Source organism: Artibeus jamaicensis, unplaced genomic scaffold, assembly GCF_021234435.1.
Source record: "Artibeus jamaicensis isolate MK-2021 breed Jamaican fruit bat unplaced genomic scaffold, CSHL_Jam_final contig_384, whole genome shotgun sequence".
Classification (NCBI taxonomy): domain Eukaryota; kingdom Metazoa; phylum Chordata; class Mammalia; order Chiroptera; family Phyllostomidae; genus Artibeus; species Artibeus jamaicensis.
In genome coordinates this window covers 9,354,300-9,377,188 of record NW_026521810.1, presented here as the reverse complement: position 1 = coordinate 9,377,188, position 22,889 = coordinate 9,354,300, and the positions used below count along the sequence as shown (strand labels likewise).

The 22,889-nt window shown below is 38.3% G+C and overlaps 1 protein-coding gene across 6 annotated transcripts in view; it reads left to right on the top strand.

The window, feature by feature from the left end:
* The window catches only part of AFF3 (ALF transcription elongation factor 3), a 593,859-nt gene that overhangs the window by 557,293 nt on the left and 13,677 nt on the right, over positions 1–22,889 (top strand). For all 6 annotated transcript variants that reach the window (XM_053664620.1, XM_053664619.1, XM_053664618.1 and 3 more), the window contains 3 exons: positions 11,419–11,482; positions 14,044–14,180; positions 21,554–21,625. In XM_053664620.1, the coding sequence (XP_053520595.1) occupies positions 11,419–11,482; positions 14,044–14,180; positions 21,554–21,625 (273 nt within the window). The remainder of the gene's footprint in view (positions 1–11,418; positions 11,483–14,043; positions 14,181–21,553; positions 21,626–22,889) is intronic.

Below are 22,889 nucleotides of genomic sequence, written 5' to 3'. Positions count from 1 at the left end.
TGAATTTGGTCTTATCTGAGAAGCACTTTATCTGTCCTTCCATTCTAAATGAAAACTTTGCTGGATAGAGCAATCTTGGATGTAGGTCTTTGGTTTTCATGACTTGGAATACCTCTTTCCAGCCCCTTCTTGCCTGTAAGGTCTCTTTTGAGAAATCAGCTGACAGTCTGATGGGAACTCCTTTGTAGGTGACTGTCCTCTTATCTCTTGCTGCTTCTAGGATTCTCTCCTTCATTTTAATCTTGGCTAATGTAATGATGATGTGCCTTGGTGTGTTTCTTCTTGGGTCCAACTTCTTTGGGACTCTCTGAGCTTCCTGGACTTCCTGGAAGTCTATTTCCTCTGCCAGAATGGGGAAGTTCTCTTTTATTATTTGTTCAAATAAGGTTTCCACTCGTGACTCTTCCCCTTCTGGTACCCCTATAATTCGAATGTTGGAACGTTTAAAGATGTCCTGGAGGTTCCTAAGCTTCTCCTCATTTTTTTGAATTCTTGTTTCTTCATTCTTTTCTGTTTGATCATTTTTTTCTTCCTTCTGGTCCACTCCATTGATTTGAGTCCCAATCTCCTTTCCATTACTATTGGTTTCGTTTGTATTACCATTCATTTCAATTAGTTTAGCTTCCATATGTTTCTCTAATTTGTGACTAAAATCAACCAGTTCTGTGAGGATCCTGATAACCAGTGTTTTGAACTGTGCATCTGAAAGATTGGCTATTTCTTCATCGCTTAGATTGATCGGCTCTGGGGCTCTGAGTTGTTCTTGAGCCATTTTTGGTCTGTTTGCGCCGTTAAGTAAGCGGAGGGAAGCCTTAGTTGTTTACCAGGACGGGGCCACCCAGGTCTCTGGTTTGTGAGGCTGTGTGTGGGGGCGTGGTCAGAGAGGGAGCAATGGCAGTCCTCTCCACTAGCCCAGTCCGTCCAGTGTCACCAGTGACAGGCCCAGTGCGGGCCTGTTTATCCGATCGGGAATTGTGCGAGCCTGCTGCCCCGCGCCTGCTCCCCTCTTTACTGGTTTATCTGCACGGAGATGCGGGACCGACCGCAGACAGCCAGCCGCACCTCTTCCCTGTGTGCTCCCATAGCTATCCTGTGATCTGCGCTTTCGGCTGCTTGCACACCACCAGGTTCGGGGATTTTTTTTTGCCAACCTGCTCCGCTGCTGGCTTCGCTCCTCTTACCGGTTTAGCTGAGCATTTCATTGTCTTTGGACTCTGTATTGTCAATTTTCTGTGTGGCTTGGTTGTGTTTATTGTTGTTAAAAATAGTTGTTCTTAGATTTGGTTGTGCACGGAAGCAAGGTGGTTCCACCTACACCTCCATCTTGGCGGAAGTCCAGCTTTTCCTTTTTTAATTTTATTAAATTTATTAGAGTGACATTGGTTAATTAAATTAAATAAGTTTCAAGTGTACCCTTCTATAATAGATCATCTGTATATTGCATTACCCTAGACTTGACTTAGTTCACCACCCAAAGTCAAGTCTCTTTTTGTCACCACATATTTGACCCCCTTTACCCTATTCTACCTCCCCCAAGTCCTTCCTCCCCTCTGGTAACCACCATACTGTTGTCTGTGTCTATGAGTTCTTGTTCATTCATTTGTTGTTTTCTGTTTTATATCCCACATATGAGTGAAATCATATGGTTATTGACTTTTTCTGTCTGACTTATTTTGCTTAGCATAATATTCCCCAAATCCATCCATGTTGTTGCAAATAGCAATAATTCATCTTTTCTTATGGCTGAAATGATGGATTATTCTGTTGTATAGGAGTATCACATCTTCTTTATCCAATCATCTATCGAAGGACACTTTGGTTGTATTCACATCTTGGCCACTGTGAATAATGCTGCAATGAACATAGGAGTAAATATATCTTTACAAATAAATGTTTTAAAATTTTTCAGGCAGATACCCAGAAGAGGCATTGCTGGGTCATATGATAGCTCAATTCTTAATTTTTTGAGGAACCTCCATACTGCTTTTCATAGTGGCTGTACCAGTTTACATTCCCACCAGCACTGAATGAAGGTTCCTTTTTTCCACAGTGTCTCCAACACTTGTTATTATCTGTCTTGTTGACAGTAGCCACTCTAACAGGTATGAGGTGGCATCTCATCGGAGTTTTGATTTGTATTTCCTTAATAGCTAAAGAAGTTGAGCATCTTATCATGTACCTGTTGGCCGTGTCTTCTTGGAAGGATTGTCTGTTCTGGTTTTCTGCCCATTTTTTTAATTGGATTGTTTGGTTTTTATTGTTTTGGAGTTATATGAGTTCTTTATACATTTTGCATATTAACTCCTTATCAGAGGTGTTGTTTGCAAATATCTCTCCCATTCAGTTGTTTGCCCCTTTTTTTGATGATGTTTCTTTTTCTGTGCAGAAGCTTTTTAGTTCACTGTAGCTTAATTCATTTGTTTTTGCTTGCTTTATCATCCTTTGCCTTTGAGGTCAAATTCGTAAAACCCTCTCTTAAGACCAAGGTCCATACATTTTCTTCTATGTATTTTATTATTCCAGGTTTTATATTTTGGTCTTTGATCCATTTTGAGTTGATTTTTGTGGATGGTGACAGAGAGCAGTCTACTTTTATTCTTTCGCATGTGGCTTTCCAGTTTTCCAAGCACCATTTATTAAAGAGGCTTTCTTTAACCTATTGTAAGTTTTTGGCTTCTTTGTCAAAAATTATTTGCCCACATGTATGTGGGTTTATTTCTGGTCTCTCAATTCTGTTCCTTTGGTCTGTGTATCTGTTTTTTCCCCCCAATACCATGATGTTTTGATTATCATCACTTTAGTATATAATTTGAAGTCTAGGAGTGTGATACCTCTGGCTTTGTTCTTTTTTCCCAGGGTTGCTTTGGCTATTTGGGGTCTTTCATAGTTTCATACAAATCTGATGTTTTTTTTTATTCTATTTCTTTAAAAAATAACATTGGGATTTTATGGGGATTGCATTTAAAAGGCACAGAGTAGCCAACTGGATCAAAAAACAAAACCCACCATGTGCTGCTTTCAGGATACACATCTAAGCTGCAAGATCAAGTAAGACACAAAGTGAAAAGGTGAAAAATGATACTCCAAGCAAATGACACCCACAAAAAAATGGATGTGGCCATACTTATATCCAAAATATAGATTACCAGATAAAAATGTTAACAAGATAAAAAGATGGACACTTTATAATGATAAAGGCATCAAGCTACCAAAGCTTTTCTTCAAGAAAATGGTTTATTGAGCCAAATGCTACTCAGAACAGAGCCAGGTGCTGGGGTATGCAGACTAATCCACCAGCAACAGGGATAGTGAAGGAGGCAACATGTGTGCCATTCTGGAGTTGACCCATTCCTTTGTATGTTTTGGGGAAGGAAGATGTAAGTTGTTTTGAAAGAATTAACATTGGTTATAAATTGAGGGCAGGAAAAGGTGAAGCAGAGTCAGTTTTAGGATAGGTGCACAGTCAATCAGGAAGAAATATTCACTATTTTTGATCAGTTACGGGCAACAGTCCTAAAAGTTCATGTATATACAGGATGCGGTGGCATCTTTTGTTTGTACAGGAGGTGATTCAGAGCTCTCCAGCACACATTCTGGAATGTGAGCAGTCTGTTGTTAGTTGGCACACAGCTATTAACTGCATAATTACTCTTGTCTCTCTCTCTCTCTGCCCACTGTAATTTAATTTAGGACATCATGGAATTCTTCTCTCGTCATCATTAATCCCCCAGGTGGGGGGAATGGAATGTGAATACAATCAGTTGGTCAGCTACATATATAATTAGAATTTGGTGATGCAAATTGTTCATGTAAGCTTTAACTGTTTGTAAAGACAGAACATTAGAATTGTGTTTAATAACCACACGGAAATTTGCATTTGGAAGTCATGATCTAACAATGTGATCAGACACTAAGGTACATTAGGAACCGAGGTGCCCAAATCATCACACATTTCCAGCAGGTAATGTTAAAGGTGTGGTATTGAAACACACACACACACACACACAGAAAATGAAAACATAAGGAATTTTCCAATGTGTGGACCACAAAGCTAAGTCAGAAACAGTAACAACTAAGTAATTCTATTTCAATCTTCAGTTTCTTGAACTATTTATACAAACAAGTGTTTCTCAATCTATTGGGGCTGCAAACTAATATAATTTTGTCACTGTGTGTATCAACAAAAAGGCTGTTATTGTGCATTCTTCTCATTAGCAATATGCCTAATTTTTCTGGCTGACAGCTACAGTAAAACTGTTTCTCCTTTTATGGATACAGCTATAATAGAATTTTAAAAATCACTCTTACATATCCATCATAGGGAGAGAGAGATGTTGTGTTCCAATTGCCCTGTGTCCCAATTGATTTGAAATCCAAAACAGTGAAATAAACATGCAACTCAAGCGCCACTCAACCGCTAAACTAAGAAAATCCTGAGACAATTCTTGAAGTTTGAAAAGCAGAAATAAGCATTGTGTCTGCCTTGAAACAGTGAAAAAGATTGTCCCATAAGAGGTCCCTGGGCAAGGAAGTCACCTAAAATTCTGTAAAATGTTTCCCAGGTTCAATTGGTATGTGCTAAGCACTTATGAAGTGCCAGGTACAGTGGAAGAAAGGAACTAGGATATGTAATTCATTCATTCTCGGCTGTTAATTCATGGGAGAGGCAGGCACATGAGTGGCCACCCCAGAAAGGTCCCCTGGGACCACAAAACGTGAGCCTCCTCCAGCTTCACTCCCACCTACCTTCTACGGGAGCTTCCTCACGAGCAGCCTCCTGGACAGATGAGGACCTGATTCCTGTGACTTTCCTCGACTTCTCACTCAAGGTGTCAGTGAGCCATGAAATGACCAAGGAAGGCCACCAGTAGCAGAAAAGAACAAGAGAATTAGCGCTGAAGTACCATACAACTGGTACTTCAATGGAAATCCCATTATAGTAACAGATGCTACACTATCATTTAATTTTTAAAGTCCTACCGTGTAGCTTTTTAAAAGAGTCAGCTCATTATTTTGTATTAGAAATACTTGTTAATGATTGAATAAACATGTGATTCAAACAACAGCTGAACCCGGTGGACGCTCAGCAACAAGCATCGAATGAATCCTGCTGAATTATAACAACATTTGGGGGAGGGAGGTATAAAGCCTGCATTTTTTTCTTTTTTCGTGAATGTAAGGAATCTACATGCAGGTAAAGTTAGATACACAGGCTTCCAGGCCCCTTTTTCTTTGTTACTTACCAATTAAAGAGGCACCAGTTTGTGCTTTCAGGATGCAGATGGAACTGAACAGAATAACACATTTTTAAAATATGATCCAGGTCAGCTTGTTCTGCATAAATTGCAGGCTCAGGTTGGTGGCAGTGACTGCACCTCCTCCACTGACATTTAGCCATGTATGACATTCACTACTTGACAGCCACGGTTTTAAGGTGACACTGATGTGATTACCAAACTTTTGTTTAAAAAAAAATCATAAGAATTTATGTCAGTGAGTGACAGCACTTAATTCAACTCATAGCTTAGAAACTGATCTCATTAGTGCAAAGCCAGGAGCTATAAATTACTTGGTGTCATAATTAGTGACAGGGGAGCTCTTGGCCAGAGAAAATTGAGAGAGAACAACCGTGTCGTGAAGGCCTCTGTGCAGAAGTCCTGAGTGGTGAAACACTTGGCTGGAAAATGCAGCCTCTGTTCCCACCAGCCATATTGCCACGCTGGGAAGCCAGGGAACCCGATGCCAGGATGCCTGCAGCTCCCAGGAGGATGTGCCGTCTCTAACCCACATTTCACAAGGAAGTCAGTCACGATCATCACATTCAGCCAAACCGCCAAATGTCCCATCTGTCCCATGGCATCAGTAACGGGAGGCCAGGTCCTTAAACCTCCCAACATTGAGAACTGACCCCCTCTGCCACGGGGCGCTGAAGGCCATGGCGTATGAAATGTGGCTGGTGGGGAAAGAAGAGGGACTTGGCATTTGTAATGTAATTATGCCCGGCAGTCTCATAGCTAAAAGGATTTTAATTTTATAGAGGATGGGAAGATTCCTGTATGTAAAAGGTCAGCTCTCTTGCAGCATGATTTAGTCAAAGGACACCAGATGAAATCCCTGAGTACGTAACATGGCTTCAAGGCAAGATGCTCGCATGAGGGCTTGCCCTGGCCATTGCTCTTCTCCTGACGGTCTCCCCTTCCCAGTTGCTCCACTGCTGGACCCCACCTTTCCTGATTAGTACACCTTCATGTTCTTCATATGGAATTATTTCCATTACAAAATCCCTGTCTCTTAGCTAGGTCTTTATTTTGTTCTAACCAAAACAAAGAGAAAGAAAATAGGCACTAGGTCTGGGGGATTGGGGGGAACAAAGAATTCAGACCTCCCCATTGGAAATCTTACCTCTCTGATCAGTTTAAGGGTTTTGTAAAATTACTTTATTTTAAATGTCACACCCAGACTACAGCAACAATAGAACTGATAAGTTTCCACTTCACCAGAGAGTTGCTTTTGATGAAATGAAAGCCCTGCTGCACTCGCCTGTGCATCCTGGAAAGCACACGCTGTTTTCTTTCCGTGGCCAGGAGAAGCCGTTGTCTGCAAGAGCCTGCTGCTGTGAGAGACGCAGTGAATAATCACTGGCGCTTCTGAGAAGCCGGGTTCCAGGGACTCTGGGGTCCCAGCCAACACCAAGGTTATAGAAACAAATGCTGCATCTAAATCCTTGCTTCTTAAATGCAGTTCACCTGTGTCCTTCAGGAAGGACCCATAGAGCCAGCACCACACCTGGAGTTGCTGACTCTGAACTGCCCTCATCAATAGTGTCACTTACTTGGTGCATCAAAATACTATAATTACTTAATTTTTTCAGTTAGAACTGGCATTCGGCGTTAGTTTCAGTTGTGCAGCATAGTGGTTAGACACGTATATAATTTACAAAGTAATCCCTGTGATAATTTAAGTACCCATCTGGCACCATAGTTATTACAATGTTATTGATTATCTTCCCCACACCGTACTTTATATCATGTGACTGTTTCGTAACAGCCAGTTTGTTCTTGTAATCCTTTCACCTTTTCCACCCAGCCCCCAACTCCTCTCCCATGTGCCAACTTCTTACACATTCCTCTTTGTAAAGAAAGTGCCCCAAAGCTTGGGACACTGTGACATCTCTGGGGCTTATCAAATGACAAGCTGATAGGATGTCAGATGTTGAATTGATTTGGTCTGCAGTTGCCTACTTCTCTGATTTGGATTTCAACTTCCCTAAGAAAATTATTCAGATTTCTGCTGTGCCAAGGAACCTGTTTGTTCAAACACATTGAGCTCTCACTCCCCCCAGTTTTTACTGAACAGGCTGGTCCTTCTGGGGCATTGTTTTCCAGAGGTAGGAATTACAGGAAGGACTCTGCCAGCCTCTCCATGGGAATGCACGTTCCGCTGGATCTCACCACCAAGGAGAACAGAGAGCAAGGTTGCTGTAACCCTCCTCCCCAGAAAAAAGATCAGGGTGGCTCAACCCCAGTTGCTGCTCAGAACCAAGGTTGTGTGTTTGTAGGTGGGTTGGTGGGAGGATAAGGAGAAGAAAAGAAAAAAGAAAACATTCTCTTTGGATCAAGTGCTCAGGCTGTTTTTGCTGCTGAGAGCTCTTATAACAAAGGTACATGCGGCTGAGTTTCGCCTCTTTAGGTCACACAAGCCCTATTTGTGATCTGAAGAGCCCCAGATATGCAATTACGTGTATGATGTTTAATTGAACTTTAACCAGGTTTGCTCATGTATCCTCACAAAACGCCATCACAAGAAACAATGTAAAGAATGTTATTATCTAAACAAGAAGCAAAAATTATAGGGTTTTGGTGTAAACAAAATGGATTAGATAACAAATCTGTTTGAAGCCGAGGTAATCAGATTTCACTTTAGTACCTTTGCTGGGTTCTATTTTATAACTGCCACAACAGTGACAACAATTTTATTTTCCTCCGGGCTTGGATGTTGCAGTTGAAGTGATGCCTTCATGAGATCATGCATCCACTGCACCACAGGACAATTGGGTGACGTCCCATTGGTCCCCTTTATATTATATTATATTATATTATATTATATTATATTATATTATATTATATTATATTATATTATATCACCTTTATAATGACCTGGTGTGGGAATGTAACACTAGAAATCACCTAAAAGGAGAAAATGGGCTAATCGTCAGGCAATCTTCAGTGAATCAGTGTAATGAGCTCTCTGTTATATGCAAAGATGAGAATTCCAACTAATATGTTATAAATGGCCTCTGGATGATGCCTTTTTTTCAGCATCTCAGGTTACTGTTGTAGTGGCTGTGATACAGTCAGAAAATTAGATGTGTTACTTATCCACATGCACTATTGTGAGAGTTGGTAACTCAGCCTCCATATCAGGTTTAAAAATACATTCGTGTGCTGCAGGTAAAAGCAGCGTTGATTGAGGACCCCATATAGGAATTAGGAGCCACTGCTATCCATAAGAGTAACTTAGAAAGCTCGTGAAAACTAAGATGTCATAGCTTAATATCAAGAGAATCCTTTTATGAAAATGAAATGCATTTAAAATGATGATCTGTTAGCAACAAGACCTACCAAACAGGGCAAGAAAAAAAATGACCAACCTCATATAGAAGAGTGTAGAGCAGATAATGATGCAGAGAATTTCAGGTTGCCATGGAGACGTTCTCTGGCTCATTGGCTATGTTGCTGCCATCAGAAGCCCCCACTCTCTTCTCAGCTGAAAATGAATTCAGTGCTATTCAAGGGGGATTCGTTTACCTTCTCCCATGTGCCTAAAACTACAGGGTAGGAAAGAGCAAAGAGGCCTGCAGCATGCCTCTGCTGAGAAGATACCAGCTGCAAAGTTGTACGTATGTAGTGACTGAGCCCTGTACAGCCCAGAAGATAATTAAATGCCCAGAGTGTAGTGCAAACAAGAGGCGGTTTCTCAGATTTGGAAAGAAAGACATGAGTGTGGACCAAAGTTACCAAGAAGGCCTCATGGTGGTAAAATTTGAGGGGGAGGTGACATTTGGCTCATAGTAGGCTCATAGTGAATGAGCAGAGAGGAAAGTATTCCAGGAAGGAGAAGGAGAGTGAGCAGACCTCCTAAGCCAGGGATGACATGTTAAGACAGTGAGGATACAACCCCTGTGGTGGAGGGCCTTGGTGAGTGACAGTCGGGTTAGATTACTGGAGGCCTGAACTGAGGGGTCATGGGCCCTGGAGATTGATTTCAGGTCTGTGAGTAGGGTGGCGATCTAATGAAAGCCATATTTTACAAATGTTATTCAAGGGTTAAGGTCTGGGGTAGATTGGAGGAGCATGGGTTTGGGCTAGAGGTGGGGTCTGATCTTCCATTTGGGGGCATGAAGCAAAAGGAAACCAAAAAATAGTGCAGAGAATATTTCGGGCATCACCCATATTGTCCAGCAGTGCAGTTACTCTGTATGATACTATAATGGTGGACAAATATCATGATACATTTGTCAAAACCCATAGGATATACAACACCAAGAGTGAACCTAATGTAAGCTGTGGACTTTGGGTGATAATGATGCATCAGTATAGGTTCACTGAGGGTAACAAAGGTACCACTGTGCTGGGGGTGTTAATAGTGAAGGGAGTCTGTGAGCATGTGAGGCAGGAGATGTCTGGAAGCCTCAGTATTTTCAGCTTCCCATCAGCCTAAAGTGGCTCCAAAAATATAAAGTAGGTCCATTAAAAGCCACCACCAACAAAAATGAGGTAGACTACCAGAGTAGGAGTCAAAGACCAAACAGATAGTCAGTGTGTGATCAGAGGTCAATATGGGGACAGAGAAGGAAAACCACCATGAAAATGCCATACTTCCATTCAGATGAAGGAAGTGTGATGGCTAGGAAATGAACTAAAGAAAACAGAGCTGGTAGGAACAGGGACTTCCAGTGACAGAAACTGCAGGCCTCACCCTCCAGTGAAGACGCAGCAAGATGAATGGAAGTTCGCAGGCCTGAGTGGCAGGAAGAATGGCGAAGGAGGGATAATGAGCCAGCAATGGGAGTTTAATTATACGCATTAAGGAACTCCTACAACTAACTGTGTTCCTCATTTCTTTGTTAGAGAAGTTAAATATTTTCAGCGTGGTACCACAGTCCTGACAGTTTTTTTATGGGGAAGTGAGACAGAAAACCAATGTCTTTCTTCAGTGATTTGTGACCTGTGACCTGAAACTATTTGCTGTCATCCCAGTTTCTTTATTTGTTTAATTTATTGATTGATTGATTAAAATCATTAAAGTGAGAATAATACTTTTGGATGGCAGTAGTATTGGCAACATTATATTCGTAGTTTTTCTAAGCATTTTGATCTTCTGAGATAAAAGGATGTTCTCACCACCTAAATAACTAAGTAAAGAAAAAAGACCCATTAGAATCTGAAAGAAGGTAGTTCAAAATAAGCATGTGACAATTGGTTAGAGAGTCCATGGTTAATGTCACTACTTACATCTTATCTCCCTTTCAGGGAGGCCTGGCTTATATTGGATATTCATAAACAGGTCAAGTTTATTGATTACATAAAGACCCATAATATAAAAAACATTTATGCCAGGATCACCTAAAGTATGCAGTTTTTTTTTTTAATCTATCAGATTAAGCATGTAAAGGTACTTACTTCCTGGTGAGTACCTTAGTGTAACTTGAAGTTATTACACACACTCAGATCAGTTTCTAGATGAATTACCTTCATCTTCCAGCACTGAATCTATCAGAATCAGTGCTGGCCAGGGTTACTGCTTTAATAACACACAGGTCTGCTGTGAATATTCTGGAGAACCGTGCCACATTTGCATTGTTACAAGGCAGACATCGTCTTATAATTACCTTCGTTGTACTTAATGTAATCATGCAGTATTACCTCTTTCCACTTCTCACTGTGAAGCTTTAAAATAATTATATATAGATACATATAACTCTAGGCACCATTAAACACATAAATGACACTGACTTTCATAAGGGTACATAAATATACTCACCCATACATATCCATACAATTATTATGAGGTATATTTGCAGCGTTATTAAAAGTGATTGTTTTATGTAAATATCATGTGAAATAAGATTTTTTACTTCTTAACCATGCAATAAAAAAATCTGATTCACAAATTAGGCACTGGAGAACCATGTTAAAATCACTGTAAATGTAGACGATCGACATATACTGTGTTTTGAATCACTAACTTAAGCAAAATATAATTGTGATACTTTACATATGGGCAGTAATTTGGAAATGCAAAAAGTACTTGATTCCCTGCTGAGCACAGTTTTTAAATTGTGAGTAAACGGAAGGAGTACTTTCACAAGCTTGCTCTTCCACAGCAGTGACATGCGGTGTCACCCTCTCCTTGCAGGCCACGCACTGCAGATTATTTTATGCAAGAAGCCAAACGGATGAAGCATAAAGCAGATGCAATGGTAAGTTTCTCTTCTTTCCAGATTCGTTCTTCCACATTATGTTTTTGTACTGCACCCTCGTCACTGGGGCTATATAGCCGGTATAATTATAAAATCTATTACAAGGGTGGCTGGGTCTGTTAAATGGGAAAATGTTTATGCAATCAAGTGTTCATAGCCCAATAAATTATGGCTTCAACCAATAATGTCTGACTGGGAGAAAGCCCTGGATAAACGAATATTTTAACTCAGTCCTAAGGTTTGAACAGTAACTACAAGCGGTGGAGTCAGTGGGTGGTGTATTTTTTTTCTTTAAAATAAAATCTAGGTTTGCATTTTTGTCTTGTTAGCCTGGCCAACTCTTGTCTTTGTCCCAGGATCTAATCCCTTTTCAAAAAGACTCATGTTCTTCATGTGTATCTGCCAAAATGAATACTTCTTTGCAACTGTGAAACACAGGAATGATTATACTGCAGAAAAGACTCCAAAGTCACCACGATTTGATGTTTGCAAAAAATAACGTTTTTACTTTGATAATCCACTGTTTTGGAAAGCTTGAAGCTTTTCGGGCATTAGATTTTTTTTAATTTCTGTTTTTTTTTCTAAAAGAGATCATAGGGTTATTACATCTTGAGGTCTTATCCAAGGGGACTCTTCCCTGGCTGGGAGTAGCCATTCTGTTCCCCTCCAGCGTTTATAACTGAGATTGGGGAGTCGGAGATGAAAAAGGGATTTCGAATTATCTTTATCATATTATTCCAGTGTCTAAGGTGTTCAAACCATACTAGCACTCCTCTTCCAATGCTATTGATGTTGCTCATCAAATATTTATTTTTATGAAATTCACTGCCTAGGTATACCAGTGTACGAGGGAAATAATGAGAGTATTAGGAAATAAGGGACCATTCTTACCCCCTCAATCTCACAGTCGGATGAACGGTTGGTTCTTCTGGTCACCTGAAGAAGCTGAAGCATGGTCACTATTGGAGGAGAGCATTGAATTTTAGAGCCGAATGAAAATTTCTTCCTAAATCACCCAAGGATTTTCAGGATTATTCATTCAGTGTCATCTTGCCTATCCCAGCACTGCTCCAGCTAGGCTGGCCCCTACCAGCATTTATGCACACCTTGCTCATGCCAGCCAACAGGACTTTTCAGTTGGAAAACCTCACACTCACACACTCACAGCTCACACATACTCACACATTCTCGCTTTCAGGTACACTCACATCTTTAGCACACTCCCCAAATCCTTTCCTTCCCAGTGTCATTTTCAGGTCTCTTCCCCTAGGCCTCCCAGCCTCTGTAGCCCTATCACTTGCTCCCTTCCTACCATCTTATGTGCATTAGTCTCCTTGCTTGGCATTTTGAGTTAGTCACAGACTGCCTTATACTATGAACTGTCTATGAACTGTACTATGAAATGTGGATGTAGATTTTTTCTCTCTAAATGTTTTATATGCCCCTGAAAGGAACTTGTGTGCATCAGGTGCACATAGTACAGAATTGGGTGCTTAAGAAAATACTTAATGAATGAATAGCTTCCTTAATCTCAAAGTGTTGCTAAGAAATATTGCTCAATAGCCTGTCGGGGTTATAAGCTATTTAAAAATTTGATTTGCTAATGAGGGAGAATTATGCTCTAAGCATTCTGTCTTCTAAGGTATCATTATGAACGATAATTTTTTAGAGGCAAGACTTATATTAGTAGTTAGAGTATTTGTATAATCCTGTTTTGATTGATGAGTAAATATTTGAAAACCAGAAAGATTATGCAGTTCAAACTTAAAGTAGGTAATTATCCACAGAGAGTAACAATGTATGAAATGAAGAACTTTATGTGTAAATTTAGATTTATGAGACCCTCAGAATATAAAGCTGATTCTTGCTGTTGTAGGGAAAGCTTGACATCAATTTAGACAACCTCATATAAACCCCAAAACATGTTTTTTATCACATTTCAATTCTGTATCCCATTTTAGCTAAACTGAAATATTGCCTTGAGTTTTATCTCTTCTCCTTTTCTCTCCTTAGTCTCACCCTTAAGTGAGGTCCTAACTCTCAAAGAAATTACTGAAAACACACACATACACAACAGGAGGAAGGCATGGAAATGGAAATTTCACAGATAATATAAAAGGCAATAACCAAGGCCAGAAATCATCAAAGTCAGAGTATACAAAGAAAAGTATGAAAACTTTTATGTGGAATCAGGCCTACCAACTTTGCCATATATTTAGTATAGCTTGAGGGGGCAAGGAATGAAGTTGCCAAGATATTAGGGGTTAGAAAGATGAAACTAGAAATTAAAGCAACAATGAAGTTCTGAGCGATTCTGATTGACAGTTGTTATATGAATTTGGTACAGTTCTGTCTGTAACCATTCACTTATCCTAAACCGGTGGCAATTTATGAAGATAGTAGAAGAGGAAGAATCCCATTTTTTTTCTCTCTCAGCTCCATTCACAGGAATTTGGAACTCAAAAGTTGGGTTTCTCAAATAAAGCGTATAGACACTGCTGTTTCTTTTAAAAAAAAAAAACTGTACTTAAAGAAGACAATGTGTTAACTCTGTTGATCAGGTGGAAAAGTTTGGAAAGGCATTGAACTATGCTGAAGCAGCCTTGTCATTCATTGAGTGTGGAAATGCAATGGAACAGGGTCCAATGGAGTCCAAGTCTCCTTACACAATGTATTCAGAAACAGTGGAGCTTATAAGGTAAGTACTGTTCTATTCTTGCAGGGGAGGGTAGGTGGGGGAGTGAGAAAAGTTTTTAAGTACTCTGAATGCAGAGAAAAGAATTTCAGCTTGCATTATCAGCTACCAAAAACCAGTGTTCATCTCCAAAATAAGAATATAACATTTTGCATGACATTTTCACACCCCTTGCCTCCTTTGCTGTCTGTAAGTGAGGCAGGGAAGCTCCTATAATGCCTAATTGCTGCAGGAAGGAAACTGAGTCTGAGTGAGACATGAATGCCTACTTCACCCAGCTAGAAAGTAACAGATTCTTAACTCATGTCACTTCTATGCTGCTTCTTAAAAATCTGATTCATGTTAGTATAATCTCAATTTTAATTCCATCAATAATGATTCAGGGGTATTGAATGAAAGGAAAGAAGATTCAGGGGGATTTTAGGAAATGAAGTTTATCCTATGATATACTATCTCAGAGGGTCCTGACATTGTTCTAGTGTAATACTTAAATATGAACATCATTTCACAACCTGGATTGAGACATGTAATGTGAGCAGAAGCAGGGTTTCCAACGAGAGCACATCAAGACGGTTGGTGGTAGATGCTTACCTTCCTTGATGGAGACCTAGAAAGGCACATCATTATCATCTCTTTCATGAACCATTAAAGGGATTTCATCTGTTAACCCTACTGAGAAACCTTTGTCACATGATTTGTTTTTATCCAGTTCAGTTTCTTTGGATGATGTCTAATACCCATTATGTGAAATAATTCTTTCCAAAACTAACTAAAAGAAACAAAAATCTCACTGGATGGGCTCAGTAACACAGTGGAGATAACAAAGGATAGGATCAATGAACAAGAAATAGAATTAACCCAATCTGAGTAACAGATAAAATAGAAAGAAAAAAATAGATAAGAGTCTCAAGCCTAATAACAAAACATGCAACATATATCACTGGAGTCTCAGAAATAGAGGAAGACAGTAGGACTGAAGAGTATTTGAAGAAGTAGTGGCAGAAACTTGCCAGATTTGTCAAAAGATGTAAACTATAGGTCAAGAAGCTGAGAAGAACCAAAATAGGACAAAATCTATAAAAAATGCATGTGAAGACATATCATAACTACATTCTGAAAACTAAAAACAAAGAAAAACAAATCCTGATAGCAACCAGAGAGAAATGACATGTCACCTATAAGGGAACACCAATTCAAATGACAGCAGACTTTGCATCTTAGACTGTGGAAACCAGAATAGAATGGCACAATATTTTTCAAGTGCTGAAAGAAAATAAAATATATCAAACAGTGAATTCTAGAAACTTTATTTTTCAGGACTGAAGAGGAAATATATTCTCAGACTAAGGAAAACCCATCCTTAGATTAGCTAATGGAAGTTCCTCAGACAGGAAGGAAATGACCATAAAAAGGAATCTTGGAGCATGAAGAAAGAAGAAAGAACATCAGAAGAAGAGAAATGTGGATATGGGCAATAAACTTCCCTCGAGTTTTATAAATATTATTTGATGATTGAAACAAAAATTATGCTACCACCTGACACTTAAGACAATAACCCACACAAGTGACATTCCTGGAGCACCCAGCTTAGGTGATCAAGAGGACTGTGCCAGTGGGTCCCACAGGACACCTACTACATATGGTCACCCTGCCAAAACTGGAAGACATAGCAGATCTACCCAAATATATGGAAACAAACAGAAAGAGGCAGCCAAAATAGGAAGACAAAGAAGCATGCCCCAAATGAAATAACAGGAGAAATCTCTAGAAAAAGAGCTAAATGAAATAGAAGCAAGCAATTTACCAGATAAGAACTGAAAAAGAAACGGTTATAAGGATGCTCAAAGCACTTAGTGAGAACTACAACAGCATTAAAAAGGACATAGATCCATATAAAAAAAAACAATCAGAGATGAAGAATACAATATCTGAAAAGAAGCAGACACTAGAAGGAATAAACAGTATGTTTGATGAAGCAGGTGCTTAGATCAGTGATTTGCAAGACAAGGTACCAGAAAACACCCAATAAGGGCAGAAAAAAATTCTAAAAAGGAGGAAAGTTTAAGAGAACTTTGGAACAACAGGAAACATAACAATATCCTCATTACAGGAGTACCAGAAGGAGAAGAGAGAGCAAGGGATCAAAAACCTCCTTGAAGAAATGACTGAAAAAAATTCCCTAACCTAGTGAAGAAAAGACATGCAAGTCCATGAAGAAGAGAAGGTTTCAAATAAAATGAACCCTAAGAGGCCCACACTGAGACACATCATAATTAAAATGTCAAAGATGAAAGATGAAGAGAGATTCTTAAAAGCAACAAGAGAAAGACAGTTAGTTACTTACAAGGGAGCTGCCATAAGACTTTCAGAAGATTTATTGACAGAAATATTACAGGCCAGAAGGGATTGCGTGGATATTCAAAATGATAAAAAAAAAAAAAAGCAAAGACCTACAAATGAGACTGCATTTAACTACATTACCCAGCAAGGTTGTCATTTAAAATTGAAGGAGAAATAAAGAACATCACAGACAACCAAACCAGTATTACAAGAAATATTAAAGGGTCTCCTAAAAAAAGAATAGGAAGAGGAGAGCGGGTAGGAGGAAGGAGGAGAAAGGAATAAAAAAAAACTAAGAAGGAAGAAGAAGAAGAAGAAAAAAAGAGGAGCAACATAGTTATAGAGAATAAAATGTCAATAAATACATAACTATCAATAATTATTTTCAATGTAAATGGCTTAAATGCTCTAATCAAAAGACATGGATAAGTAGCTGAATGGATAAGAAAACAAAATTGATATACGCTGCCTACAAGAGACACATCTCAGGTAGAAATATACACACAGATTAAAAGTAAAGGGATACAAAAAGATACTTCATGCAAATGGAAATGAAAAAAAAAGATAGGGTAGCAATACTTATACATGACAAAAGAGACTGTAAAACAAAGGCTAGCCCTGGCTGGTATAGCTCAGTGGATTGAGCACAGGCCTGCAAACCAAAGGAACATGGTTCAATTCCCAGTCAGGGCACATGCCTGGGTTGCAGGCCAGTTCCCAGCAGGGGGCGCACAACAGGCAACCATACATTGATATTTCTCTCCCTCTGTCCTTCCCTTCCCCTCTAACAATAAATAAAATATTTTTTATAAGGAACAAAAAACAAAGGTTATATTCTCCCTCTCATCCCCTCTCTAAAAATAAATTTTAAAAAATCTAAAAAAAATCCCAAAGTCTATAATAGGACACAAAGAAGGACACTACATAGTGATAAAGCAATCAGTCCAACAAGAAGCTATAACACTTCTAAACATTTATGTACCCAACATAGGAGCACCTAAGTATATAAAGCAAATATCGATGGACATAAAGGGAGAGAGTGACAGTAACACAGTCATAGTAGAGGATTTTAACACCCGATTGGCATCTGTGGAGAGATCTTTTTAAAAGATTTTATTTATTTACTTTTAGAGAAGGAAAGGGAGGGAGAGAAGGAAAGAAACATCAGTGTGTGAGAAATTTGTCATTGGTCGCCTCTCATACACCCACACCCAGGGACTGGGCCTGCAACCCAGGCATGTGCCTGCCTGGAAACTGAGCTAGTGACCTTTCAGTTTGCACGCTAGCAGCCAATCCACTGAGCCACACCAGCCAGGGTTCTATGGAGAGATAGATCTTAAAGACAAAATCAACAAGGAAGCAGTGACCTTACATGACACAGTAGACCAGATGGATTTAATTGATATCCTCAGAGCATTTCATTACAAAGCAGCAGAACATACATTCTGTTCAAGTGCACATGGAACATTCTCTAGGATAGAGCACATGTTAAGACACAAAATAAGTCAATAAATTTAAGGAGATTGAAATCATAGCAGGCATTCTCTCTGACCATAATGGCATGAAACTAGACATCAATCACAAGAAAAAAATGAAAAACAAACAAAGATATGGAGGCTAAATATCATGTTACTAAACAATGAATAAGTTAACAAGGAGATCAAGGAAAAAATCCAAAGCTACCTTAGAACAAATGAAAATGAGAACACAATAACTCAAAACCTATGGGTCACAGTGAAAGCAAGCCTAAGAGAGAAATTGGTAGCATTACAAGCCTACCTTAAGGAACAAGGAAACTCTCAAACAAGATAACTTTTACACTAGAAAAAGAACAACAAACAAAGCCCAAAGTGAGTAGGAGAAAGGAAATGATAAAAATCAGAGCATAAATAAGTGACATACAGTCTAAAAAACAATGTGTAAAACAGAACATGTGTAAAACAAGAGCTGCTTCTGTGGAAAGATAAAAAAGATTGACCAACCTCTAACTAGATTCATCAAGAAAAAGAGAGGACCTAAATAAATCAAATCAGAAATGAAAGAGGAGAAGTAATAATTGACACTGCAGAAATTTAAAGTAAGGACATATTACAAACAACTATATGCCAACAAATTGGACAACTTGGATGAAATGGATAAATTCCTAGAAACATACAGTCATGCAAAACTGCATCAGGAAGAATCAGAAAATCTGAACAGACTATTACAACTAAGGAAATTGAAGCTATAAAACAAAAAAAACTCCCAACGAACAAAATTCCTGGACCAGATGGCTTCACAGGTGAACTAATTCAAAGAAGGATTAATACCAAACTATTCAAAAAAATCAAGAGGAAGGAAGACTGCTAAGCTCATTTTATGAGGCCAGCATTATCCTAATTCCAAAACGAGATGAAGACTCTACAAAGAAAGAAAACTATAGGCCAATATCTCTGATGAACTAAAATTCTCAACAAAATATGCACAAACAGGATCCAGCTATACATTAAAAAGATCATATGCCATGATCAGGTGGGATTTATTCTGGGAATGCAGGGTTGGCACAATACCTGCAAATTAATAAATGTGATATACCACATAAACAAAACAAAGGATAAAACTACATTAGCATATGAATAATGGTAGAATAAGCATTTGATAAAATCCAGCACCTATGTGTGATTAAAAACTCTCAGCAAAGTGGGAACATACTTCAACATACTGAAGGCTGTATATGATAAACCCACGTCCAACATCATACCCAATAGACAAAAATTAAAAGCATTTCCCTTAAGATCAGAAACAAGATAGGGATGTCTTTCACTGTTATTTAACATAGTACCAGAAGTCCTAGCCACACAAGAAAAAGAAATACAAGGTATCCAAATCAGAAAGGAAGAAGTAAACTGTTATTATTTGCAGATGACATGATACTGTATATAGAAAACCCTAAAGATCCCACAAAAAAAACTACTAGAAGTGATAAATGAATTCAGTAAAGTAGCAGGATACAAAATAACTATGTAGAAATTGGTTGTGTTTTATACACCAATAAGGAATTATAAGAAAAGAAAACAATCTCACTTAAAATTGCATCAAAAAATAAAATACCCAGGAATAAACTTAACCAAGGATGTAAAAGACCTGCACTCAAAATAGTGTAAGACACTGAAAAAAAAAGAAATTGAATAAGATACAAGTAAATGGAAGCATATACTATGTTCATGGATCAGAAGAATTAACATGATTAAAATGTCCATACTACTCAAAGTAATCTATAGATTCAGTGCAATTTCTATCAAGATAACAATGGTGTTTTTAACAGAACTAGAATAAATAGTCCCAAAAAATGTATATTCATGGTCTCAAAAGACCATGCATAGCAACAGCAATCTTGAGAAAGTAGTACAAAGTTGGAGGAATCACACTACCTACTATTGAACTATACTACAAAGCCTTAGTAGTCAAAACAGCATGGTACTAGCATAAAAACAGACACATAGACAAATAGAACAGAATGGAGAGCCCAGAAATAAACCCACATCTTTATGGTCAATTAATATTTGACAATTGATGCAAGAATATACAATGATGTAAAGACAGACTATTCAATAAATGGTGTAGGGAAAATTGGACAGATATGTGCAAAATAAATGAAACTAGACTACCTTCTTACACCAGGCACAGGAATAAACTCAAAGTGGATTAAAGACCTAAATGAAGACTCGAAACCATAAAAATTCTAGAAGAAAACATAGGTAGTAAAAGCTCGGGCATTTCTTGTAACAGTATTTTTTCTGATGTATCTCCTTGGGCAAAGGAAACAAAAGAGAAAATATACAAATGGATAAACATCAAACTAAAAAGGTTTTGCACAACAGAGAAAACTATCAACAAAATGAAAACACAACCCACTGAATGGAAGAACATATTTGCCAATAATACATCTGATAAGGGGTTAATTTCCAAAATATATAAAGTATATAACTCAACACCAGGAAAACAAACAATCCAATTAAAAAATGCGCAAAGGACCTGAATAGACACTTCCCCAGAGAGGACATACAGATAGCCAATAGACACATGAAAAAATGCTCACCATCAGAGAGTACTAACCATCAGAGAGATGCAAGTTAAAATGAAATTATCACCTCACACAGGCAAGAATGGCTATCATAAATCCACAAACAACAGGTGTCGGTGTGGATATGGAGAAAATGGAACCCTTGTGCACCGCTGGTGGGAATGCAAAGTGGTGCAACCACTGTGGAAAGCAATATAGAGTATCCTCAAAAAATTAGAAATGAAACTGCCTTATGACCCAGCAATCCCACTGGAAATATACCTGAAGGAACCCAAAACACTATTCAAAAGACTATATGCACGTCTATGTTCATTGCAGCATTATTTACAACAGCCAAGATTTGGAAGCAGCCCACATGCCTATTACTAGATGAGTAGATGAGAAAGCTGTGGTACATTTACACAGTGTAATACTACTCAGCCATAGAAAAGAAGGAAATTTCACCTTTTGCAATAGTTTAAATGGACCTGGAAAATATTATGCTAAGTGAAATAAGCCAGTCAAAGAATTCAGATGTGATATTATTTTACTTATATATGGAATCTAATGAAAAAATAAAATAGAAACAGACTCATAGGTACAGAAAATAGAGTGACAGCTGTCAGTGGGGAGGAGCCTTAAGTGGCTGGGTAGAAAAAGAATTAAGCCAAAAAAAAAAAAAAACCCTCATAAACACAGACAACAATATGGTGATTATCAGAGTGAAAGCAGGTAGGGCAGTTAGAAGAGGGTGAAAGTGGGATAAATGGTGACAGAAGAAAACTTGATTTTGGGTGGTAAACACACAATAAAATATACAGATGATGTAGTATAAAATTGTTTACTTGAAACCTATATAATTTTATTAGCCAATATCATCCTAATGAATTTAAGGAATGTCATCCTAATGAGTGACATTAACCAATGTCATCCTAATGAATTTAATCAATTTTGAAAAAAATTTTTTGGTTTTGCTTTCTTTTCTTTCCTCTAGGTATGCTATGAGACTGAAAACCCACTCAGGACCCAATGCAACACCAGAAGATAAACAGCTGGCTGCATTATGGTGAGTTTCATGATATCTGCTTAAAATAGCCTGCCCGGCCGCCTGTACATCCATGGTCATGGGTAAACCAGGTGCTAAAATGCATGTTTTTCTAGTGCCTTCTAACATGCAAAACCAAATGAGCGTTTAATGTCTGCCAGTGAGAGCCCACCCTATTACTTGCTGCTATACCAGCCTTGGTGAGCATTAAGTGTTGGAAAATTGGCTCGTCCGTTATGCAAGGATCCATTTGTGTATATGTGTGTGTGTGTGTGTGTGAAAATCAGATAGGTCTGTGTTTTAATGATTTGAATGTGAATTTTGCCAAATATAGTTTTTCTTGTGTTTAACATTTTAGTTGCAATCAAAATAATTCATCTGTCTCTTTACATGTGAGATTAGTATGACTGAATGAAGATGATGCATTCACATTATCAATACACTAAACTGAGGAGCAGCTCATTACACTGTCATAATAAAAGCTTTTCTTGTAAAATGTTAACCAACATGTAATAGATTTTTATATCTATAAGGATTACAATGATAATGAATATGTAGTTATAATAGTAATTTCCCTATTACATCTCCTCAGAACACCTCACCCCACTATCCCAAATCACAAGACACCTCTTTATTTGTTCCTTCTGTGGTAAGGATCCAGAATATTTTGCTCTCCAAAGTTTTTTTTATTCCCCTGATCTGCACGGTAGGCAATCAAGTCTCAAAAAATAAATAAAATAATGGCAACATATAAAAAAGAGAAGGCCTCAGGTAGTTCTGCACCATCACATCATCTGGAGTTTGATGTGCTAAGAAGAGACCATTACATTTTATTTGATGTGTTGGGAATCTAATATGTCAGTACCACACCTGAGTTAGCAGATAATTGTGACTGAAAAGGATCAAGAAAAAGAGGATATGTCTCAGGAAATGTTCTCTGTACTCTTTTCAAACTTTAAGATCCATTTCAGGATTAACAAATAATGATAATAATTAATATTGTGTAATATTACTACTATGTAAATAAATATATAAAATAGCATGTAGTTATAACTTCACAACATAATTTTTGTTCATAAAACATATATCTGTTCCTTTATTTGAACTAATTATAATCAAGCAAAGTAGTTTAAAGGTAAAGGCTATTCTTTCAGCAAAGCCAATAGTGCCCCAAGGCCAGGGTGTCAAAGGGAAGTAGAGGTGGCTCTGCCCTGATACACCCCCAAGTAAGTGAAAGCAGTGACTTAGAGCTTCCTTACTCCTCTTGTGGGGAGACACTGCCCTC